The 21,377-nt window shown below is 42.5% G+C and overlaps 1 protein-coding gene across 2 annotated transcripts in view; it reads left to right on the top strand.

Moving 5' to 3' along the window:
- DGCR2 (DiGeorge syndrome critical region gene 2) overlaps positions 1-21,377 on the top strand; it is a 78,661-nt gene that overhangs the window by 21,453 nt on the left and 35,831 nt on the right. For both annotated transcript variants that reach the window (XM_060249420.1, XM_060249419.1), the window contains one exon: positions 10,830-10,952. In XM_060249420.1, the coding sequence (XP_060105403.1) occupies positions 10,830-10,952 (123 nt within the window). The remainder of the gene's footprint in view (positions 1-10,829; positions 10,953-21,377) is intronic.

The raw sequence follows: 21,377 nt of genomic DNA, 5'->3' as shown, positions 1-21,377 counted from the left end.
ACTTTTTTTAAAAAAAAATCCCCTTACAGTATATTTTTAGCTCAAATCGTGAAGGGTCTAATACATTTTATTGAATTCAGTAGAGAACCTTTGAAGAGCTTCTCATATGTCACTTCTGTTGCTTTGCTTAAAACATTGCAGATTTTTTTTCTGACTTCTTTTTTTAAAAAATAAAGCAAGTTCTCGCATTTCACAACACAGAGATGACATTTTGCTTGGCACAACTTGCAAGAAACCCAAGATGTATGTTTTTCATAAAACCTGCTGACTTGTGAGCTTTCCAAAGCCTCTGTGAAGGATTTGTATGCCCCAGGCTCATTTCATCAAACCTTTATGGGAAACAATTGGAAGTCCCAGTCCCAAATGCAAGTCACTTGTTTTTAATCACAAACTTTCTGAGTGGCTGCCCAGGAGACACCCTGCTACTTGAGGTCATTCTTTTAAAAAAAGAGATGCTGGGGATCAAATGGAAGATACTGGGGATCATACCTGAGGCCTTCTGCATACAAAGCACATGGAGCTGTGATCCCCTCCATATATCTGTATAGGTTTCCTTTAAGAGTTATATTTTCTTGGTATGATACTCCCAATTTGGATTATGTTGAAGAATTTCCTGATTTTTTGGAACTTGGGAACTCAGGAGCTCTTCCAGTCTAACCAGGTGTGTCTCCTTTTGGTAGGCCAAGCAACCAGAATTTTTGCTTCAAGAGCTCAACCTTTGGATATACGAATTTGTACAGGTCTGTAGGCTGGTTCTAGAGGGTATAAAACTAAGTCCTCTAACAGTAGCCTGGTATAACTGATAGTTCCACTGTCCAAGGTACCCATGTCTAGATAGTGAAATGACAAGGACATATTAGAGACTAGGTTCCTTAGAGTTGCTTTCATAACCTGAGTCATTAACAGGTATGGAAGGAAAAGAGCCCTGTCATGTTAAGGCTGCAATCCTAGGCTTTCTTGGGATGGATTTTTCAAATAAGTTTGAAAATGGGCTGCACTATAGTAGGCTTTGACGTTACTTTAAGGACTCCAAGTTGAATGTGTCATGCATTTCAGTGTAGTAAAGCACAATCATGAGTTTGAACATCTCTCCTTTAATAGTGTTCTAAAAATGCAGCATGTTTTCTTCTTTCTACAGTTTAGAGGCACTGGGATATTCTAGAATGGTAACTGGCTGTAAAATAATGGGTATGTCTGAACGGTGTGACCCATTGGAGTGGAATTTTTGCCTTGGATCTCTGGGTTAATAAAAGCTCTGTATCTTCAGCACTCTGTGTTTGAAATCTTTATATCTGGAGTCAAAGCATCTTAAGTCTGGTTTATATGAGCTGTGCTGTAAGAATATGCTTTTAAAATGTAAGCTAAAAAACCAAATCAGCTTGAAACTTAGCAGACAAAATCATTTCCTCACTGGACTGCATCTTGTGGATTTTTGCTTCAAGCAGACATGCTTTCCTCTGACAGAAGAAGCCTTCCTCTGATAGAAGATGTGATTTTGGAAGAAAGCTTCCTCTCTGAGTAGGCCAGATCTCAGGAATCCAGCCACTTGGTAGCTGTGAAATTTAGGATGGAAATTAATATCCACTACTGGTGACCTGACCCAAGTGACTATAATCAACAGTAAAAAGGCTTTCTGAAAGCAAGTTTTGGCTGCAAACCTACACACGATTAACAAGTAACATTTACTTTTGAGTAAATGTTACTTGCTAATCGTGTGTAGGTTTGCAGCCAAAACTTGCTTTCAGAAAGCCTTTTTACTTTTGATTATAGTCCAGAATTTTATAAAAGCAGTTTTGATCTATGAAAGTCTAGTGAAATTTATAGTAGCTTGTCAACCTGGTGGCTGTTGAGAGTAAGTTTCACTATTGAACTTCAAGTTTCTGTTGTTTAGAGATCTAAGCTTTTTATTTCTCTTCCAAACATTTATATGGTCTGGCACTTAACAGAAGTATGCAGTAAGTCTGAAATAATATTCTTTTAAAATCAAAAGTAGTGCTGATTTGGCTGCTGTACAAACACCTCCAAACCAGTTATTTTTATTACACGTGCAGGGTATTGATATAGGAGCCTGCTGATCAGATCATACAACTATAGCTGATTCTTTCCTTCTATGTATAACATGAAAACAGATAAATTGAAAGTAGTATTACATTGCAGCTTTCTAAAGTACTTTATTCAATGCTACTGTGATGCTTTCCTTCTTTGTCTCAGAGCTCCCTTTCATACTCCACCTTTAAAAAATAAACCAAAGGGAAAATGGTGTCTGTGCCCATGGCACCCGCCTGAGTTCAGGGGTGGAATGCGTTTGGGAGTTCCAGCTCACTGGTTGAAGGCTGGTGGCTCACACAGTTCAGTGCCTCTTATGGTCTCTCATGTGGTCCCATGGTGGTGCTGCTGTTTGTGCTTGCTTTGCTGTTCTGCGCTTTGTGCTCTTCATCTCTTTTCTATTCTTAACTGTTATAGAATGAATCAAGGAATGATTTGCAAAAAGATATGGACATGTATTTTGCCCCATGCAGGATCTCGAGGAGCGCGTGGTCTCATTTATAGTGTGTGTTCATGCAGAGGTCTTTCATCAAATGCTGCTAGCATACCAGGGTGGCTTCTTTCTGGGCTGTAGCTCCTTAGTATGCCAAAGGTGTGTACGAAGGGACAGGCACGTTTGGGTGAAATATTTAGAAGGTGATGCTGTGCTATCTGAATCTCCACAGTGGTAGGTGCTTGCCTTGTGTCCTGGGTCTTATATAAAGTACTCTTCATCACCCTAGCGCTTTTGTCTCTGCACACTGGCTATAGATTTTTCTACTGTTAAAAGCTGGAGATTTATGTCTTGCACACACAGCTTGTGATTTTTTTTGTTTAAAAAAAGAGGAGGTCTTTCAAGTATCTTGTCCAATGCACATTAATATTTTAAATGGCTGCAAGTAAGTAAAATAACTGTCTGGCTTCCCAGAATGTGAGTAGCAAGTCCTTGAAAAATGTAGTGGATGGATTCTAATTTAGAAGCTCCCTCCATGCAATTTATTTAGTTACAACTGAACCACTTCTGGGCTTGAAGTAGAAATGTGATGGCATTCTTTAGAATAAAAGGGAGCTGGGAAGACATTTCTTTCTGCTCACATTGGCACATGTCAGGTCTTCTGAAGATAAGGCTGTGAGACTTGAGTTGATCCTAATAGCTTTATATGGAGTCAGACCTGTAGCAGCATATTGGCTATTCCTGACTGGCAGCAGTCTCCAGGATCTTAAACAAAGATGGTTGTTCCTAGTACCTGCTTTCAGAGATCCTTTAATGGTGGTACCAGAGACTGAAATTGGGACCCTGTGGGAGGGGCCATGGTGTTAAACTTAGAGAGGGGCTTGTTCATAAAGAAGATCCCCAATTGAATTCCTGGCATCTCAAGTTAAGAAAAAGGAACAGTCAGGTAGTAGGTGATGTGAAAGAGTCCCTGGAGACCTGCTCTCAGTTGCCAGTCAGAGTAAATATTACTGACCTTAATAGACAAATGGTCTGATGTCACACATGGCTGCTTGATGTGTTTGTGTGACCTTCTGTGTGCAACATATGTGATCTGCTATTGGGCCATGGCACTTTTTCAACCTGGTGGGTCAGGTATACCTGATGGTTTGTAGGTGAGAGGCCATTTGGCTGTGAGATGGAGAGAAGAGCAAAAACGCTCACACAGAGTGGAAAATACTCTGCTTCCTTGAGTCTGGCCACTCACGTAAGCTCTAACATCTTTCCTTGAAAGAGTCTCAGACCTTCAGGTTAAACCCTGAGACCTTCCAAGCTTAGCAGCTGTTGCCTAGTTTGAATGGCTTATGCTGTCATGTTAGCATACTGTACTAGAATGCCTCTGAGGTTTGTGACATACTATTGGCACAGCTAATTAGCCATTTCTTTGCTGGCACAAATGAGCTGCTTTGTGCTTTATGTTCACACCCAGATCGGATATGAGAGTACAGAATATAGACAAGTCTCCTATCAATTCCAGTTTTGTAACCTTTGTCCTATTGTCTGGTTGCATGGTTTTATATTTTGTAATCTGCCTTGAGTCTCAGTGAGAAAGCTTGGCTTTAAATACGTAAATGGAGAATACATAAGTGGATGGAAATCTCTTTTTTCTGGGGAAAAATGTACACAAGTGGCAACCAGGGAAAACTCCCAAGTCCCAAGAGTGTTTTGTGGGGGTAAGCTTCAGTTTAAATCAATTGTACAACTTTTCTGGGAAGATTTTTCAGTTCAAATGAAAACAGAATATTACCATGTACAACCATTTGGGGTTGTCCCTGTTTCATATCTAATATCTAGCTTGTCTAAAGATTGAGTTGCAACGCAACAGCCCTGACAACTTATAAACATGCTGTATTTATGTGGGGCAGAAAAGTTCTCATCCCACATAGCTGATTTCAATTCACATGTGATATTCTCAACTTCTGTGTGATGCATGTATATTGTACTCTGGCTTTCAAACCGAAGCACAAAATGGCATTCAAACCCAAGCACAAAATGCAGGATACAAAATTAACATGCCTCACATCAGTTCAGAAATGGCATGTACAAAGCTGCTTTTTAGTGAGTTAGACTTAGCAAACCTGCTTTGTCTGGCAGTGGCTGTACAAGGTCTTAGGCAGAGTTCTTTTCCATCTCCGTTACTTGAATGTGAAGCAGCACGGGGAAAAAACAATTCTGCGATTCTAGACTATAACCACATTTGTGATAATCCTGCAGATGGGATTTCCTAGCATTGATTCTCGACAATGCTTGGAGATGGACATGTTTGCTGCATTGCATATGAACTCTGGTGGGCCTCTGATGGTTTACAACAGGCATGTGAGCATATGCATTTGCCTGACATTGAGACATACTATTTGCTCTGTCAGGCCCAAGGGTGTCTGTACAAAATGGCAGCAACTCTTGTAAGGTCTCAGAGCCAGGGGTCTTTTCCACTCCTGCTCTCTGAGGTTCTTTTAAATGGAGATGGGGAGGAGGGTTGTCCTTGAACCTGGGACCTTCTGCGTTCAAATGATTATTTCTTTTCCTTTTCATCTTGCTTTTCCTACAGTAATCTTCCAAACCATCAATGAAGAGGTTGGCCCTGCCCTCAGTCTTGCAGTCTAAAAGTAGAAGATGCTGGAGGGAAAAAGTTAGAGGGAGAGAGATCAGCTTAACAGAATTTTATATAAATAAGACAGGCTGATCTTCTGTTGCTCTTCGAATGAAAACGGTGGACCAGACTGGGTGGTTCTTTATCTTTGGGCTGGTGACATTTTTTTTTCTTTTCTCCATTCTTGGGCTGACTGACAGTTGGATCAGGGCTCTTTTGGCTGGAAGGAGGGGGTATCATGGATGACCACAGGAGAAACCTGTTTCTTCTTAGGCAGGTGTGAAGATGGACTAGTGTTTGTGGAGACGGGTGGAGTGGGGAAAACCTTATTTCTCCCAGACCTGTTTGCTTCCATATTCTGCAGGGAAGAAAAGAACACTGCCTGCTGTTGTCGAGCGCATGATACAGCAAATAACTGAAATGCTTCTGGGTGGAGGGAGAAGCTAACTCTCTGCTTCTCTGGCTACTGTGTACTGTCAGCTTCTGCAGTCAGAACCCAGATTGGGCAGGACCTTTTATACATGTTGGGGGTGGAGGGTGGAAAGATGCTCGTTCCTTCTTTGTGTATGTGTAATGTCTATAGGGAATACATCCATGTGATGTAACTGCCAGAGATCACCCTCTTCATACATACATTCTTTATTAGTATCTGTACCATAATTTCTGCACCCTGCATATTCTGTGGAGATTCTGATAGCAGAATAAAGCTTGTGTTTGACTGGCTTCCTACCTTGTGAGCCTTATCCAGATGCCAGCACTACTGAGAAGACCTATTTGATGCTCCTCCTGGCATCAAACTGGAAAGGAGGGTAAAAACCAGGAGGTGGTGGCAGATACTGGAATAAAGGTCCACCCATAGCTCTTGAAGGAGAGTTAGGAAGCAGTGAAGGATCCCTGCTGGGAAGGGTGGGTTTCTTTTAGCAAAACAGATTATTTCCCAGCTTCTGAGGAGGCCTAGGTCTCGTTTGCTTACTTGTTGGGCTCGTTGAATATCAGGAGTGAGTGTGGCCTGGCAAACGCTGGGGTGGGAAATGTTACAGGGTGGGAGGGGAGCACGAACTCTCTGCATCTACTGCTTCTCTGGCAGATGGCTGGTGAGAGGCTGGTCTCTCTGTTGTCAAGGTGTTCATCCTGAGTGGGAGAAGGTATCACCTCCCAATGTGAACTTTAGTCCCCTGGCTGGAAACAGAGGCAAGCATGCCCTTCTGTCTTAATACCAGGTAAGCTTCCAGCAGGGGGTCACATCTCTTCATGGTCTCACTTGGGGTGTATTTTCACAAGAAATTAGGTAATTTAAATGAACAAGTATGTTTAGTTTTGGTTTCTATGCTATAATTTGTGTAAAGACAACCGGAAAGATGTCTTAGTTCAGAAGTTACTTGACCCCCATTTGAGTACATAGAAGAGCCTTGAGCATGGATTGGACATTCTTAAGCTACGAATTAAGTGGTAGTAATCCATAATGTTCTTCCCCTCTGGTGTTATTTACAGAAAACCTGATCTCAAGAGTTTAGCATTCTCGCTTTTCTTGGCTCTGTTTTCACTTTTGCTTTGTTATGTGTTTTGAGTAGTATGTTGTGATGACTCTGGGAGATAAAATAGCAAGTGGGTCAAAGCTGTTTTTGCCTTGCTATAGCATACATTTACTTGTATGGTAGTCTGGCAGGTCTGAGTTCTTTGCTGTGTTGTGACCTGAAGGATTGTTCTGAGTGGGCGGCGTGTTAAAGAGGATAGGCCTATTTTTGTTTCTTAGCTTTGGCATGAAAGTGCTGTTATGCTGTCTGAGAGGACATTATAATACAAATAGAAATCCTTATTTGTCTTGCCTTGCATTTCCTCTCCCACCACTTTCTTATGTTTCCTATTCTTTGATTTTTTTTTCCTGGGAGTCTCCCCTCATTTAATTTCTTGTTTCATTTATATAAGCCATATTTCTCCCCAGTGGGGACCCAAAGCAGTTTACATAATCCTGTTCCTCCATTTAATCCTCATAACAACCTTGTGAAATAGGTCAAGATGGGTAGTCATGTTAGTCTGTCTGTAGCCAGTAGACAAGAGCAAGAGGCCAGTAGTACCCTTAAGACAACAGAATCTATGGTAGGGAATGAGCTTTTGTGTCACTGCTAACTTCTTCAAATAGAAGAAGAAAATGATGATAATATTGGATTTATATCCCGTCCTCCACTCTGAATCTCAGAGCGGCTCACAATCTCTGTTACCTTCCTCCCCCTCAACAAATACCCTGTGAGGTAGGTGGGGCTGAGAGAGCTCTCATAGCAGCTACCCTTTCAAGGACAACTCTTGCGAGAGCTCTGGCTGACCCAAGGCCATTCCAACAGCTGCAAGTGGAGGAGTGGGGGATCAAACCCGGTTCTCCCAGATACGGGTTGGCACACTTAACCACTACACCAAACTGGCTCTCATATCCTGCCACAAATTTTATTAAAGATGCTAATGGACTTGCTCTTTCCTGTTGTGAAATAGGTTTAGGCTGAGTGTGTGAGACTGGCTGAGGGGGTCACCCAGCAAGGTTCCATGGCAGAGCAGGGACTTGGTCCTTTGTCTTTCTGCCCCATCTGACACTCTGACCACTAAACCCCACTGTATGTGATTAGAAATAAAATAACTGGAAAATAAGGGGAATGAATAACTTTCAGTTTTGAAGCAGCCAGTTTTTTAAACTTGTTGGGTAGTTATGCCGCAATAGGAATAATAGCAGTAGTACTCATTTCTATCCTTCTTTGTAAACATCTCTTTTCATGTGTCTGAGAAATGGGAACTTTATTTTGTTGGAATTCACTATGCATTTGACTTGTGCCAGTTTGGATAACTCTTTTGTTGACTTTGGGAAATGATCCTGTTCATGCATTAAAACATCAAGATAAGGGAGTATCCTTGCTTCGAGCCTTAATTGATTTGGAACTGTTGAGAGTCAGACCACTGTGGAGCTGCGAAGGCAGTTCTGCTGATAATGATCACTGTCTGTCAGTGGAGTGGCTGCAAAAGTCTGTCTGCAGACTACTGTTCTCAGCAGTTGTGACTGCATTTATTAAAATAATATTTTGTAATAAGGGGAATGAATATGCAAGCAGTGTTTGTTTGTTATAAATCATGGTTGAATTTAGATTTCTGGGCATTTTAAATTTTCAGCACATCCATGGAAGCAGCTTGCATAGTATAGTTTTGTTGCCGTTCTGTTGGTTTCAGAGGAGTGTAATGAAGTCCCCAGTGCAGTCAGAAACAGGTTTTGACAGGCAGGTCTGCTGCAGTAAATATATGGAAGCCTGCCCTGTGTGTGTGTGTTACTAGTGTGAATTTCCATTTTATTAGATCAGTTATTACAGGAACAACGAGTTGCATAGCTTCTGAAGCACAATGAAAACCCCAGTGGCAGAATTGCTGTTAGTCATTTTGTCCAGAGAGCTTTTCAGCTTGGCACCAACCTGTACCCATGTTGTTTACAGTCTTTGTATTAGCCTAGACTTGTTATCCGTTTCTCAGGTTGCAAAACTTTTATAGAATAGGTTTCTCATACTTTGCTTTTCTACCTGTTAAGCCTGTGTCTTTGGTTAGTCATCTATTGGGAAGTACTTGGGATGGCAGAAATTCTTAGGTGGTACAGATAAGTTTACTTTGGTTGTGTAGCTGTCTTGCCTTCTGTTACAGAGTTCAAGGTGCTGTATGTAGAGTTCTCAGGAGGGCTTTCGTTCAGATACAGTCCTGCTTCATTTTGGTTAGCTGCTGTATCTGTGTCCATCAGCCGTATCTGATTTCCACAAGTTGCTCTTCTAAGTGAACTTGCACATAAGAAGTCCCTTTTAAAACAAATTCTAATTAAATTAGGATCTGGTGGTATATTCCAAAGGGCATGCTTTCTATGGATATAAAATGTCAAATTTTGCAGGGAACAAATATTGGAAAAAATTTTTAAGGGGGAAATTGAAATATATTCAACGCTTCCTTATCAAACTTAATTTTTTTGTGCTGCTTTAACTACATAAAATGCATAATTTATAACATAGTATTTGGAATATTAATGGAATTAGAGTATAAATATATGGAGTTAGGGTATAAATGTGTTGTTTTTCTACAAGCAGATGTATGGAGTTAGGGTATAAATGCGTTGTTTTTCTACAAGCAAAATTGTGAATTTCTCTAAAATTTATTTAGAGAAAGCAAAATTGTGAATTTCTCTAAAATTTATTTAGAGAAAAGGCAAGCTGCAAACTGCTGCATTCCACATGACTTGAGCAATTTTATTTTACTCTTTGTTGTTTTAGATCGAAGGGAAAAATGAAAGCCAAAGATAGAAAATACAAATTTTGTAACAAGAGGAAGTATATTTGAACAGAAAATGTCTCCACTGCAGCTAGCATTTCCAAGTTACACTTTATAACAGTGAGCTCTTCATTAATGCTCTCATCAGGCATATTATAGGGTAAATTTATTGTGGACAAAATTACATGTTTAAACATATCCTTGTCTGCGGTAGACATGGAAATTACTGCGATCTGATGCCATATAGGAAGATTTTTTAAAAGTCAGTCAGTTTACAGTGTCTTAAAGCATTCTGCTCTTTTCAAAAGAGAAAACATTTTATACCAGTTTCTTTCAGCGTTCTCCCAGATTTCCAGTTTTTCTGTTGAAATGGTGGGGAGAGGGGTGGGGTGGGAATATTAAAAATACAGTCCATCCTCCCAAATACTTCATCTTTTCTTGGTCCATAACATTTCTGGTGCTGTCATACAGGGCTAGGAAAATACTTCAGATTCTTAGCACCAAATGAAAATTCGAGGACTGCTCTACCCCCTCCTAGATGGGCTTGGAAGCTAAGCAGGGTTGGCCATGGTTAGTACATGTATGAGAGACCACCAAGGAAGACTGGGGTTGCAACATGCAGTCAGGCAATGGCAAACCATCTCTGTCTGTCTGTTGTATTGACTGGGTCACCATGTCAGCTGCAACTTGATGGCACGTTCACCTGTGTGTCAGAATGTTTCCCAGTTTAAATGCTTGCATTGTTAGGCACAGTACAGGGAGTGTGAGATAGTGCATACCTTGCTTTCATATAGAAGAGGTCACTTTCCTCAGCTGCTGCCATGCCTATGGAGATGGAGGTGATCATATTGATTATGGCTTAGTTAATAAGCATTTTATGTCAATCTTTAGCCTGTTTCAAACACTGTCTTGTTATCCTTGCATACCCTACTCCATAGGGGGGTTATATATGTATTGCAGATGAAGAGACTAAGAATGGGAGAGGATGGCTTGTCTTAAGGCCATCTGTAGTATGGAAGAGGCAAGATTCAAACTAGGGATTCCCTGATTTGTAAGAGGCATGACTGGCTGTAGTTGCTTATGCTAGCCTGTTACAGGGGAAAGCTGGGGGCTGCTAGCATTGGTGTGTATTGTGAGAAACAGTCCTAAGTCTGGCTAAGCTAGTAATTGGTGTTGGTGGGGGAGCCACACCTGTTTTTGAAGCTTTTCACTTCTTCTGTATTACAAAATTTGACACAACTCTTTCCAGGGGGTGGCATGTCCAGTCTTGAACACTCATTTTGCCTTCAAAAACCTAGACATATAAACTATTTTAAGGGGATATGTTTATTTGGCAGCATTTACTGGTCATGGAGTACTGTAGTCCTTTGACATTTCCAAGTGGGTCTGTTGAGATCTTGTTTGATCTCTCACAAACAAACAAACTTTTTTTTTTTTGCACAGAGCTGCGCTGTGTACCAGGGCAATTTGCTTGCCGCAGCGGGTCGATCCAGTGCATCCCTCTGAACTGGCAGTGCGATGGATGGCCCACCTGTGAGGATGAGAGTGATGAAGTTGACTGTCCAAGTAGGTGCTCCTCAAATGAATTGTATTCTTTCCTTCGTTCTTATCAACATTTCGTGAGGGGGTGGTCTGAGAGCTGTGTATGCATTGAATGCATAAAACTGCTGTATATGAAGGCAGACCAGGAGTTTGTCTAGCTCTGTGCTATTTACTGTGACTGCCACAGCTCTTCAGGGACCTGGGCAGAGAAAGGAGTTTTGACCACGAAGAACAGCGCAGGTGGGTTCTCATGTATGCAGTAGGTTACCTGATTGCATTGATATTAATAAAGTGAGGTCGAAGCCAAGAGCCATTTTGCAAAATAGCTGCTGGCACTGTTCTCCAAATGTGAAAGAGGTCATGCAGTGCAGTAGTGGGAGGTTCTGCAGCAGTTCCCATGCTTCTGCTTGTGTAAGGGAGCTTGTGCAACATATTTGGATTTTGTTCTGCTTTTCTCACACAGCGCTCTGGCATACAGTATAAAACAGCTCTCCTGTGAATAGCAAAAGGCTTCTGCATGCAGAATTCAACCCCTTGTTTAGTTTTCAGTGTGGCTGAAATCTGAATTTGATTTTGGGTAACATGCACATCAGGGGGGTTTGTGCATGCTACAAGACTCAAAATGACTCCTGATGAGGGTTAAAGCAGAAGGCACTCGAGCAGGATTACAGCTGAACATCCAGATGACTGACACACATGCACACTCACAAACAACTGGGCAATTACACAGTGTTAAGGTTGATGTGAAGGAATTGAAATTGTTCAAGCTTTTTCTGTTCCTAGACTGCATCATTAATCAAAAAGAAGACTGCAGCCAGGAAATCAGAAAGAGATTTAGACCAGAAAGGGCAGCCATAACAGAGCTAGAAAAGATTCTTAAGTGTAAGGATGTGTTGCTGGTGACCAAGGCGAAGTTAATTCTTGCCATAGTGTTCCCCATTACTCTTTATGGGTGTGAAAGTTGGACAAATAAAGCTGACTGGAAGAAAGTTGATTAATTTGAAATGTGGTGTTGGAGGAGACTTCTATGGATATTGCGGAATGCCAAATAAATAGGTTCTAGATCAAATCCCTGAGCTTTCTTTATAAGCTAAAATAACTAAACGGAAGCCTCACTGAAAATGGTGAGACTGTGTGCGACAGCATTTAAAAAGGTCAGTGCTATGCTGGGAATTATTAGGAAGGGAATTGAAAACAAATCAGGCAGTATCATAATGCCCCTGCATATATCAGTGATGCGGCCTCATTTGGAGCACTGTGTACAATTCTGGTCACCACACCTCAGAAAATTATAGCATTGGAAAAAGTGCAGAAAAGGGCAACTAGAATGATTAAAGGGTTGGAACACTTTCCCTATGAAGAAAAGTTAAAACACTTGGGGCTCTTTAGCTTGGAGAAACATCGCTTGCGGGGTGACATGATAGAGGTTTACAAGATTATGCATGGGATAGAGAAGGTAGAGAAAGAAGTACTTTTCTCCCTTTCTCACAATACAAGAACTCGTGAGCATTCAATGAAATTGCTGAGCAGTCGGGTTAAAACGGATAAAAGGAAATACTACTTCACCCAGATTAACACATGGAATTCACTGCCACAAGCATAGCCAGCTTCAAGAAGGGATTCGATAAACATATGGAGCAGAGGTCCATCAGTGATTATTAGCCACAAGGTATTGATGGAACTCTCTGTCTGGGGCAGTGATGCTGTGTTCTTGATGCTTGGGGGGGCAACAGTGGGAGGGCTTCTAGTGTCCTGTCCCCACTGATGGACCTCCTGATGGCACTTGGGTTTTTTGGCCACTGTGTGACACAGAGTGTTGGACTGAATGGGCTGTTGGCCTGATCCAGCATGGCTTCTCTTATGTTCTTAAGCTATCATACTTTGGTCACATTATGAGAAAACAAGAGTCAGTGGAAAAGACAATAATGGTAGGAAAAGAGAAAGACCCAACAGGAGATGGATTGACTCAATCAAGGAGGCCACAAGATCTGAGCAAGACTGTTGATGATAGGGTGTTTTGAAGGACATTAATTCATAGGGTCTCCATAAGTCGGAGGCAAGTTGATGGCATCTCTCTCTCTCTTTTGCGTGCATACACACACACAACTTCATCAAGATTCTAGAGGTCAATTTTTTAATTTACAGTTGAAGTATCTATCCCTTTTGTCTACAGAGACATGACAAAGAAAATGTAGTGTCAAAAAAAGTACAGCAGATCCGGCCGAATTGGAGAATTACCGACCGGTCTCGAACTTACCATTCTTAGGTAAAGTTATTGAGAGGGCAGTGGCGTTACAGTTGCAGAGTTTTCTGGAGGACACTTCCACCTTAGATTCCCACCAGTCCAGCTTTCGTCCGGGTCATGGGATGGAGACAGTGCTGGTCGCCTTGGTGGATGACCTCCAGCGACATCTGGATCAAGGCGGCGTGGCGGTGCTGATGTTAGACCATCGGCTACTGGCCTGCCGGCTTGCCGACGCAGGGATCAGGGGTCAGCCTTACAGTGGCTTTCCTCCTTCCTTGATGGACGGGGACAAAGGGTGGCAATTGGGGGAGAGCTGTCCCGGAGGCACTCACTAGTGTGTGGGGTGCCACAAGGTGCAGTTCTCTCTCCGATGTTATTTAACATCTACATGCGCCCCCTTGCCCAGATTGCTCTGAGGTTTGGGCTTGGGTGCCACCAATATGCAGATGACACCCAGCTCTATTTACTAATGGCCGGCCGGCCTGACTGCGTCCTGGAAAACCTGGACCTAGCATTGCAGGCCGTGGCAGGTTGGCTCAGGCTGAGTGGGCTGAAGTTGAATCCAATGAAGACAGAGGTCCTTTGCTTGGGCCTCAGTGCCCTGGGAAGGGAAATCCCCCTTCCGGTTTTTGACGGTGTGCCGCTGAAAGCGGCCCATAGGGTCAAGAGCTTGGGGGTTCTTCTGGAGCCTTCATTATCAATGGAGGCACAGATAGCGGCCACTGCCAAGTCCGCGTTTTTTCACCTTTGACGGGCGAAGCAGTTGGCCCCCTTCCTTGGTCGCCGAGACCTAGCAACGGTGATCCATGCAATGGTCACCTCGAGACTGGACTACTGTAATGCCCTCTACATGGGGCCGCCCTTGTGCCGAACCTGGCGGCTGCAGCTAGTGCAGAACGCGGCTAGGCTGTTGTTGGGACTCCCAGGAGCACATACGGCCGGGGCTGCGCGGACTGCACTGGCTGCCAGTGTTGTACCGAGTTCATTACAAAGTGCTGGTTATTACCTTTAAAGCCCTATATGGCCGAGGACCTGCCTACCTGAGGGACCGCCTCTCCCCATATGAACCCCAGAGAGCGCTGAGGTCAGCTGGAAAGAACCAGCTGAATATCCCTGGGCCAAGGGAGGCCAGATTGAAGACTACTCGGGACTGAGCCTTCTCCATTGCAGCTCCACTACTGTGGAATCAACTCCCGGAGGAGGTGCGGGCCCTGTGATGTCTAGACCAATTCCGCAGGGCCTGCAAGACCTACCACTTTAAAATAGCCTTCACTTAATACCAAGCCAAGAAAGTTTCGCTGGATATGTTTTAGTCACTGAATCTGAGTCATAGCACCATGTTAATTTTAATTCAAGTTGATTTAATGATTTAATGATGGTTTTATATAATTGTAATTGTAATTATCGTGTATGATTTTATTGTACATTGTATTTATGTGTTGTGAGCCGCCCTGAGCCTGCCTCGGCGGGGAGGGCGGGATATAAATAAACAGTATTATTATTATTATTATTATTATAAAAACTGAGCAAAGAAGCAAATAACTTATAGTTCGTTCGTTGCCTGTTTCAAGTCCCTTTGCCTCTTATGAAAACCAGAGAGCTTGCTTGTCTTCAGTTGCAGTTTCACAATTGACTGTACAGCCAGTCCATTAGGTTTACTAACTGTAGTTTATCCTCCATTCTTATAAAAATTGTGTGCAAAATGCTGATGGCTTGCTGTTTAAAATATTTATTTATTTACATTATTTATGGTGTGCTTTTCTCACAGGGACTGAAGGTGCATTACATTATAGTGAGTCAGTACAGTCAACAAAATGGGACATTTATTTCATTAACCAGCGCATTAGGAATTTACAAACTTGGAACCACCAGAAGGAAATTAAGCATGATATAAGTATTAACATGACACATTTAAATGGTACAGATATTACATAAATAAGATCCTGCTTACAATATGCTACACACAGCAGTGTAGACTACCACAGTCCCCATTTATTCAAGTAAGTTTGCGAACCATTTCATGCAGTGCAGCCCTGTTAACAGCACAGAAAAACCGTCTTGAATAATTCAGTTTTCAGTTTGTGGAATATGCAGTTTACCCATAGTCCTCCAGCTCATAATAGGGATCTGGCACAATCTGTTGATTTTTTTTAGCAGATACATTGATTTTTACTCACAGTTCCCATGTGTTTGTACTTGTTTCAAAAGGCCAGGCCTGTATTTTAAAACGTGCTCCAAACTAAGAATTCTCTCAACATCTTTTGCTGGACCCCAGGTGAAAACATACACACTTTATGGAGTTTTAGAGCAGGAGCTCATTTTGGCCTGTGTTTCTAGGAGAGATCTTGTTGGGATTGCAGTCCACATCTGTGAGAGATTTGTGATATTATTTTAGTTATAGTTCACTTTTCTCACTGAGACTTAAGTAATATATGTCATTGTAGTCAGTAGAATGAGATGTCTGATAAGCTATACAATCAGAACAGGACTACAGAAATTTGAAACAAGGCAAAAAGTAGGAGACACAGCATATGTGAATTGGTGTGCCTTACCTCAGAATTCCAGGCGGTCTTGTTCAGCTCTTCTTTCACTCTGGCTTCTAAACTGCGTGTCATTGTTATGCAAAATCAAGTAGGGCTTTGTGGTTGATGCATTAAAGTGTAGCTAATTTGTAGTTTGTCATTGTTTACCTTTCATCAGCATGATCAAGCCAGAAGCACTACAAGTTTTCATAGCTGTGACTCTTGTACAGGAAGCAAGACTGCTGATCTCCTGCAGTCAGGTGCTATTTTGAGAATCTTCTTATAGTCTCTTTTTCTTTGCAGTTGCAAAGCTAGAGGTCTTTTTATTCCTCCATTGAAAGTGACTGTGCCCTGGTTTGCACAGGTAGCACATAAGAGGGTTTCGACACAGAGAGCGGTAGAATAGAATGTACAATTTCAGATTGTGGGTTGCAGGATTACATCCTTTTCAAAACGCTCCCCCCCCTCGGTTAATTCCCATGAATGGAGAAAACTAGCATGGCATACAGATTGCTAGGCTAGAACTTTTCTACCTGATGTGCTTAACTTATTTATAGGGATCAGTCCCCCCCCCCCACCCCCGTGGAAGACCGTTCAGAATATGATGCCCTCCTCCCCCAGTATGACATGGTACAGCCTATTCTACCATTTCATTTTGCCATATGCATAGACTAGGGTTTCAGTTTCTGTTTGTGATAGTACCACAATTCTTTGCACTTGGACTTACTTTATCCTGGATTCTTTATTTGACTAGCTGCCAGGTTTGACAGGTATAGGGGGTTTAAAGAGACCAGTTCCTTTCTGTATTGAGTCTTCCACCAGTACTTTATATGTTCATTCTCATTTGTAAAAGCTGGCTGGGGCTTGCCCCTCATTCATTCCATTCCAGCGGCCTAATTGATAAAGGAGATGGAAAACAGGCGAGGCTGGAGAGTTCTTCTGCCCGTCCCCTTTTCACAGTTACCCATAGGACAACTGTGGATGGGAAAAGCTGTGCAGCCAGTCCCGGATGCCCAAGAGGCAGACAGCAGCCCTCTCCATCCTCCTTGGCAAAGCACTTGGTGACATAAGGGCGGGGCGGGGGGGGGGAATCCTTCTCAGAGAAAAATCAACACTCTTTCCTGGCATGCACAAGCTCTGGGCCTTGCCTAAAATAGCTCTTTGAATCCTGGCTCTGTCTTACAGAAACGAAAATTGCCCAGTGCCAGCTGTCATATCAAAAAAATCTTTCAGTACCATAGCAAACATCCAGTTAAGTGAGTATTAACTAGATGCTTTGTGAGCAAAACTTAGTTAGGAAGACATGCCTCAAGAGTTCCTACACCACATTTCGGCCCTGATGCAAATTTAATTTGTCTCTTCACAGCCTTTGGGGGATGCTTGACTTGAATAGGTCGATGTCCTTTCCTGCAGCTTTCTAGCCAGCTGGGTTTGGCAGAAGAATAAACCTGATTTTTAGCAGTGGTTTATTTGTGTGCTCCTGAGACTTAGTAGAGAGAGAGAAAGAGCTTCCAGTGAGTCATGTTTCATAACGAGCTTGTGGGAATCTCTGACATGTGTGGTTGCTTCATTATTTTTTTAAAAACAATGTTCACCTTAAGCTGTTAAACTAGAACGCTGAGTGACGGCTTGAGAGGAAGGGAAACTGCCGTGCTGAGTTTAGTAATCAAAGAGCCTTGCAAGATTACATAAGAGGCACATTTTATCATGGTTGGGGAGCTGCCAGCTGTTCCCTCCCCCCCCCCTTCTTCCCTTTCACATTGGCTGTTTAGAGTTTGTTTTTGGTTGCAGATGGAGAGCTCTGTTTGCCTTGCAGAATGATGTGGGGCTAATTTGTAATAAAGCATCTGCTTCTAAGGCGCCCAGATTACAGATGTGCCTAATAACTAAGCAAAGGAGGATAGGAACTGGGAGTTTCAGTTTTTCCCGACAGTCAGAACACTGTGTTAGAGGGGACGCTTGAAGAGAAGCTGAGGGCAGGAGACTGAGAGGCAATTAGGAGAGGACGGGAGGTGTCGTATCAAAGTGAATCATACTTATTTGTGAATTCAGAAAGCAAAATTCATGTCTTGTTTTCTCTGAGCTGCGGAACAGTGTAGAAAATGTGCAAACTGGCTCCATAAAGATATGGAGGTCTGAAAGCTTGGGTATAAGAGTAATGTTAAGCAATCCCCAAGGGATGTATCTCTGTAACTCTTCAAACAGAGTGACTCTAGAAAGAACAAGAACAATGAGGGTGTAAACAATTATTGAAAATAAGGTTGAGCTTAAGGCCTTTGGTCATAGAAGTTAATAAAGGAATGGAATGGAACTTAATAAGTCTTAAATTCTGTTTTGAAGACTGAAAGGATGCAGTGGCAGTTTTAGACTATGTATTTTGTGTTGCTTTTTTGGCATGTTTAGATCAGATTTTTTTACAAAAGCTGTGAAGTTTGATAGGAGGAGAAACATTCTTCTTTGTAAAGTTAGGATGTTCTTTGGTTATTCTCATGGATATGAGCATGGCTACCAGGTATTCCATGAAGACGAGAACAGTGGTGCGTGCACGCTTCAACCTTCTGATTGCACAATGATATCTTCTCAAACAAAACAGGAATAAGTGTGTTTGGTCCCCTGAGAGTACCATACCCCAGAACTGACACACATGTGCATCACAGTTCACTTCTGGAGCAAGCCACTTGTTTGCAACTCTCTCTGGAGATCATTTCTCTCTCCCAGGTCACATGGTCCTATAGGATCTATGCTGAGGGATGAATCAAAGCCACATGGGCTAAGTGTCATCTTTTGTGGTCCATTGTACAGCTGCTAGCGTATTCAAACTTAAACATAGGGAATGCTGCCATCATACTGGGCTGGGTGAGAAGCTCAGGAATAGGGATTTGCCGCTTCATATGTGGATACTGATATGACGCACTCTTTCCCTTCTCTAAGCAGTAAGAATCTTAAAGGGCCAGCATCCTAGCCTGCACTTGCCACCACTCAGTAGTCCACTGATGGGTTTACTGGCGTTTGGCACAAAACTCGATGGGAGATCATAAAATCTTGGGTAGACAGTGTAACTTAGTCTGAGCCTTCCCAAATAACGGATCTAGACAATGGACCAACCAGCCCCTCCTGACTTCTGCAAGACCAGAGTTTTCTATGCTGTGCCCAGTTTGGTGATGGGTAGTGCTGAGGAGCCATGGAGCCATCCCTGTCATTTCTGCTTTTTGCTGGTTTTCAAGGCGTGTTGTTGGGACCTTGTGGCCATGCTTGTAACAGCTTTCTTTCCCCTGAGCTGAGGATAAAAATGAGTTTTCGAGGATTGTCTTGTTACTCAGGAACGTCTGTTTACACTGCTGAGCGTGGAGTTGGCACACTAGTCAAATTGATTTGTCATATGCTGTCAGCATTCCCTAAAGCCAGGAATGCTGTTGTGTAGGCATAGTGGGTTTTTGTTTTTCATTCTGGTGTGGTTATTGGCTAGAGTAGGAGGGGAGGGCTGCTTGCCTTCCAGCTCGGCAGCAGCCAACTGTGAAACCCATCAACACAACAAAACTTTCTCATCTCTTATGTGCTACAATTGCAAACTTTTCCAAAGAAGAAAAGCAACACAAGCAGTCATCCGTGGCACTGGTCAGTGCCTATGATTGTCCCTTGTTAACCGTTATAATAATTCATTGCAGTTGTTTAAACTTTAAATGTTAATGCTTTGTTTTTGTAGCTGGGATAAATATAAAAGCTGCTGATTAAAGGGTTTTTTTGTTCTCATCGAGCTTTAAACTTATTTGCTGTTTGACCACTTGGTGCATGGTGGGGGAGGGGGCGCAATCAAGTGCCCTTTGTTTTGTACATCTCTGTGAAAATCTTTTACAGCAAAGCTGCTGATGAGTTGAATCAAGAAAGTGTTATACACATCCAGGTAAAATAATTTGAAGGTCTTGTTTTGTAAGCTCCTGTACAGTAGTGCCACAATAGTAGCAGCTCACAGTAATGGATTTCCCTCACTGCAAGTGATAATTACAAGCCCTTTCAAGCTCCGGGTGAGTTTCTGTCAATGACATAGCTGCATTCTTGGGCAGACAACTTCAGTAGTGGGATGGCTTTTAAGACCTCTGTTAACACCTAGAAAGTGGTTTGGTAGCACCTTCACAAAGAAGATGTCTTCTGATAATCTTCTTGCCCATCAGCCAGTGCAGAGTTCTCTAGTGCTTGCTGTTGGAGTGGGAGTGTCATTGGACAAGATCTGATAAGGCAAAGCAGAACTGCATTATTAGTGTTCGTCTATCAGATGGTGGTGAAAATGCAAAGGGCCTGTGGGAAGCAATGCAAAGCAAAAACAAAAAAGGAGAGAAGGAGAGGAGAAGAAGAAATGATAGAAATTAATTTCTCTGCCTCCTTCCCCGATGTCCAGTTATAGAAGAACTGGACTATTTTTAAAAGAGCCCTTGATGAGAGAGCAGACTGTGTAGATTGTGGTGGTCTTGCTCTAGCCAGGAAGTTGCACAAACCAGTGGCTGGTACTGGCTTTGAAGTATCCCCAGCATCTGTATTGGGAGCCAGAAGTGCTGAACAGAAGCATCCGTTCTGCTTCCCAAATCAGAGGGATCTCTCAGTCTGTTTTTACACAGGACCTGCCCCTCAGGGGCCTCTCTGTACTCTGGTAGAGCTGAAAGCGTAATCCTCATGGGCATGTTTGCATTTAGGGGAGAATCATTAAGGGGCACTGCGCTTATATATGCGTGTATTCAACAGTCAGCACTAAGTTCTGCTTATTACTTCTCCACTTCTCTCCCTTACTTTGCAGATTTTATTTTTAACACCAAATCACATTAAATTCCAGCTTAAATGTAAGCCCTGACACTCAGAAATTCTCTCTTTTTTGCTGGTTCTTCTCCCCAAGCACCAATCCAGTGGTTTTGTATCTTTGATCTTTAGCTTTAAAAAGGATCAAGTCCTTTCACTGCTGCTAACTTTTCTGCATGCTAGAAATTACTAGGAGGATTTACACAGCATGCCCCCTCAATTCCTCTCTGCTTTGAATCTTGCTTTTTTGAAATCAAATTCTGCTGGAGCCTAGGGCAGGGGGTGGGCTGGAATAGACAGCCAAGATCTTTGCCAGATCAAGGAATGACAAGTCTTTTTTTAAAGCTATACAAGCTATGTTCTGTCACTGTTTAGCTATTTAGGTTAATGTTACCTTCTAGTTCACTTGCTTAAGTGGATTGTATTGCAATAATAATAGTAATTAATAATAAAGTGCTGACAAGTTGCAACAAACTTGTGATCATCTCTGAAGGGATTTTCAAGGCAAGAGATGAGCAGAGGTTGTCTTCTTCTTTGTAACAACCTTGGTTTTCCTTGCTGGTCTCCCATCCAGTTACTAACCACGGCCAGTCCTTGCTTAGCTTCTGGTCTATTCAAGCTGTAATACTGGATCTCTAATGCACAGTTGGGATTCAGGTGCTCTTTGGAACATGAAAACAGTTCCCCTGTTTGCCACCCACTGGATTTGAAGTACCTTGTCCTACTTTTCTGGCCTGTTGGCATGTTGATTCCGAGGGGTTTTCTTTTACTCAGAGGCTCCCCCCTCCCCCTCCAGTGGATTTCCAGACATGCATCAGCTGTGCCCCAGTTCCTCCTTTTTGGCATGGCTGTTTTTGCAGCCTGACAGCTTGATTCCTTTCCACCCTCCGTTGCTTA

The sequence above is a fragment of the Heteronotia binoei genome, chromosome 11, assembly GCF_032191835.1.
Source record: "Heteronotia binoei isolate CCM8104 ecotype False Entrance Well chromosome 11, APGP_CSIRO_Hbin_v1, whole genome shotgun sequence".
NCBI classification, from domain to species: Eukaryota; Metazoa; Chordata; class Lepidosauria; order Squamata; family Gekkonidae; genus Heteronotia; species Heteronotia binoei.
This window is presented reverse-complemented; position numbering and strand designations above follow the sequence as displayed.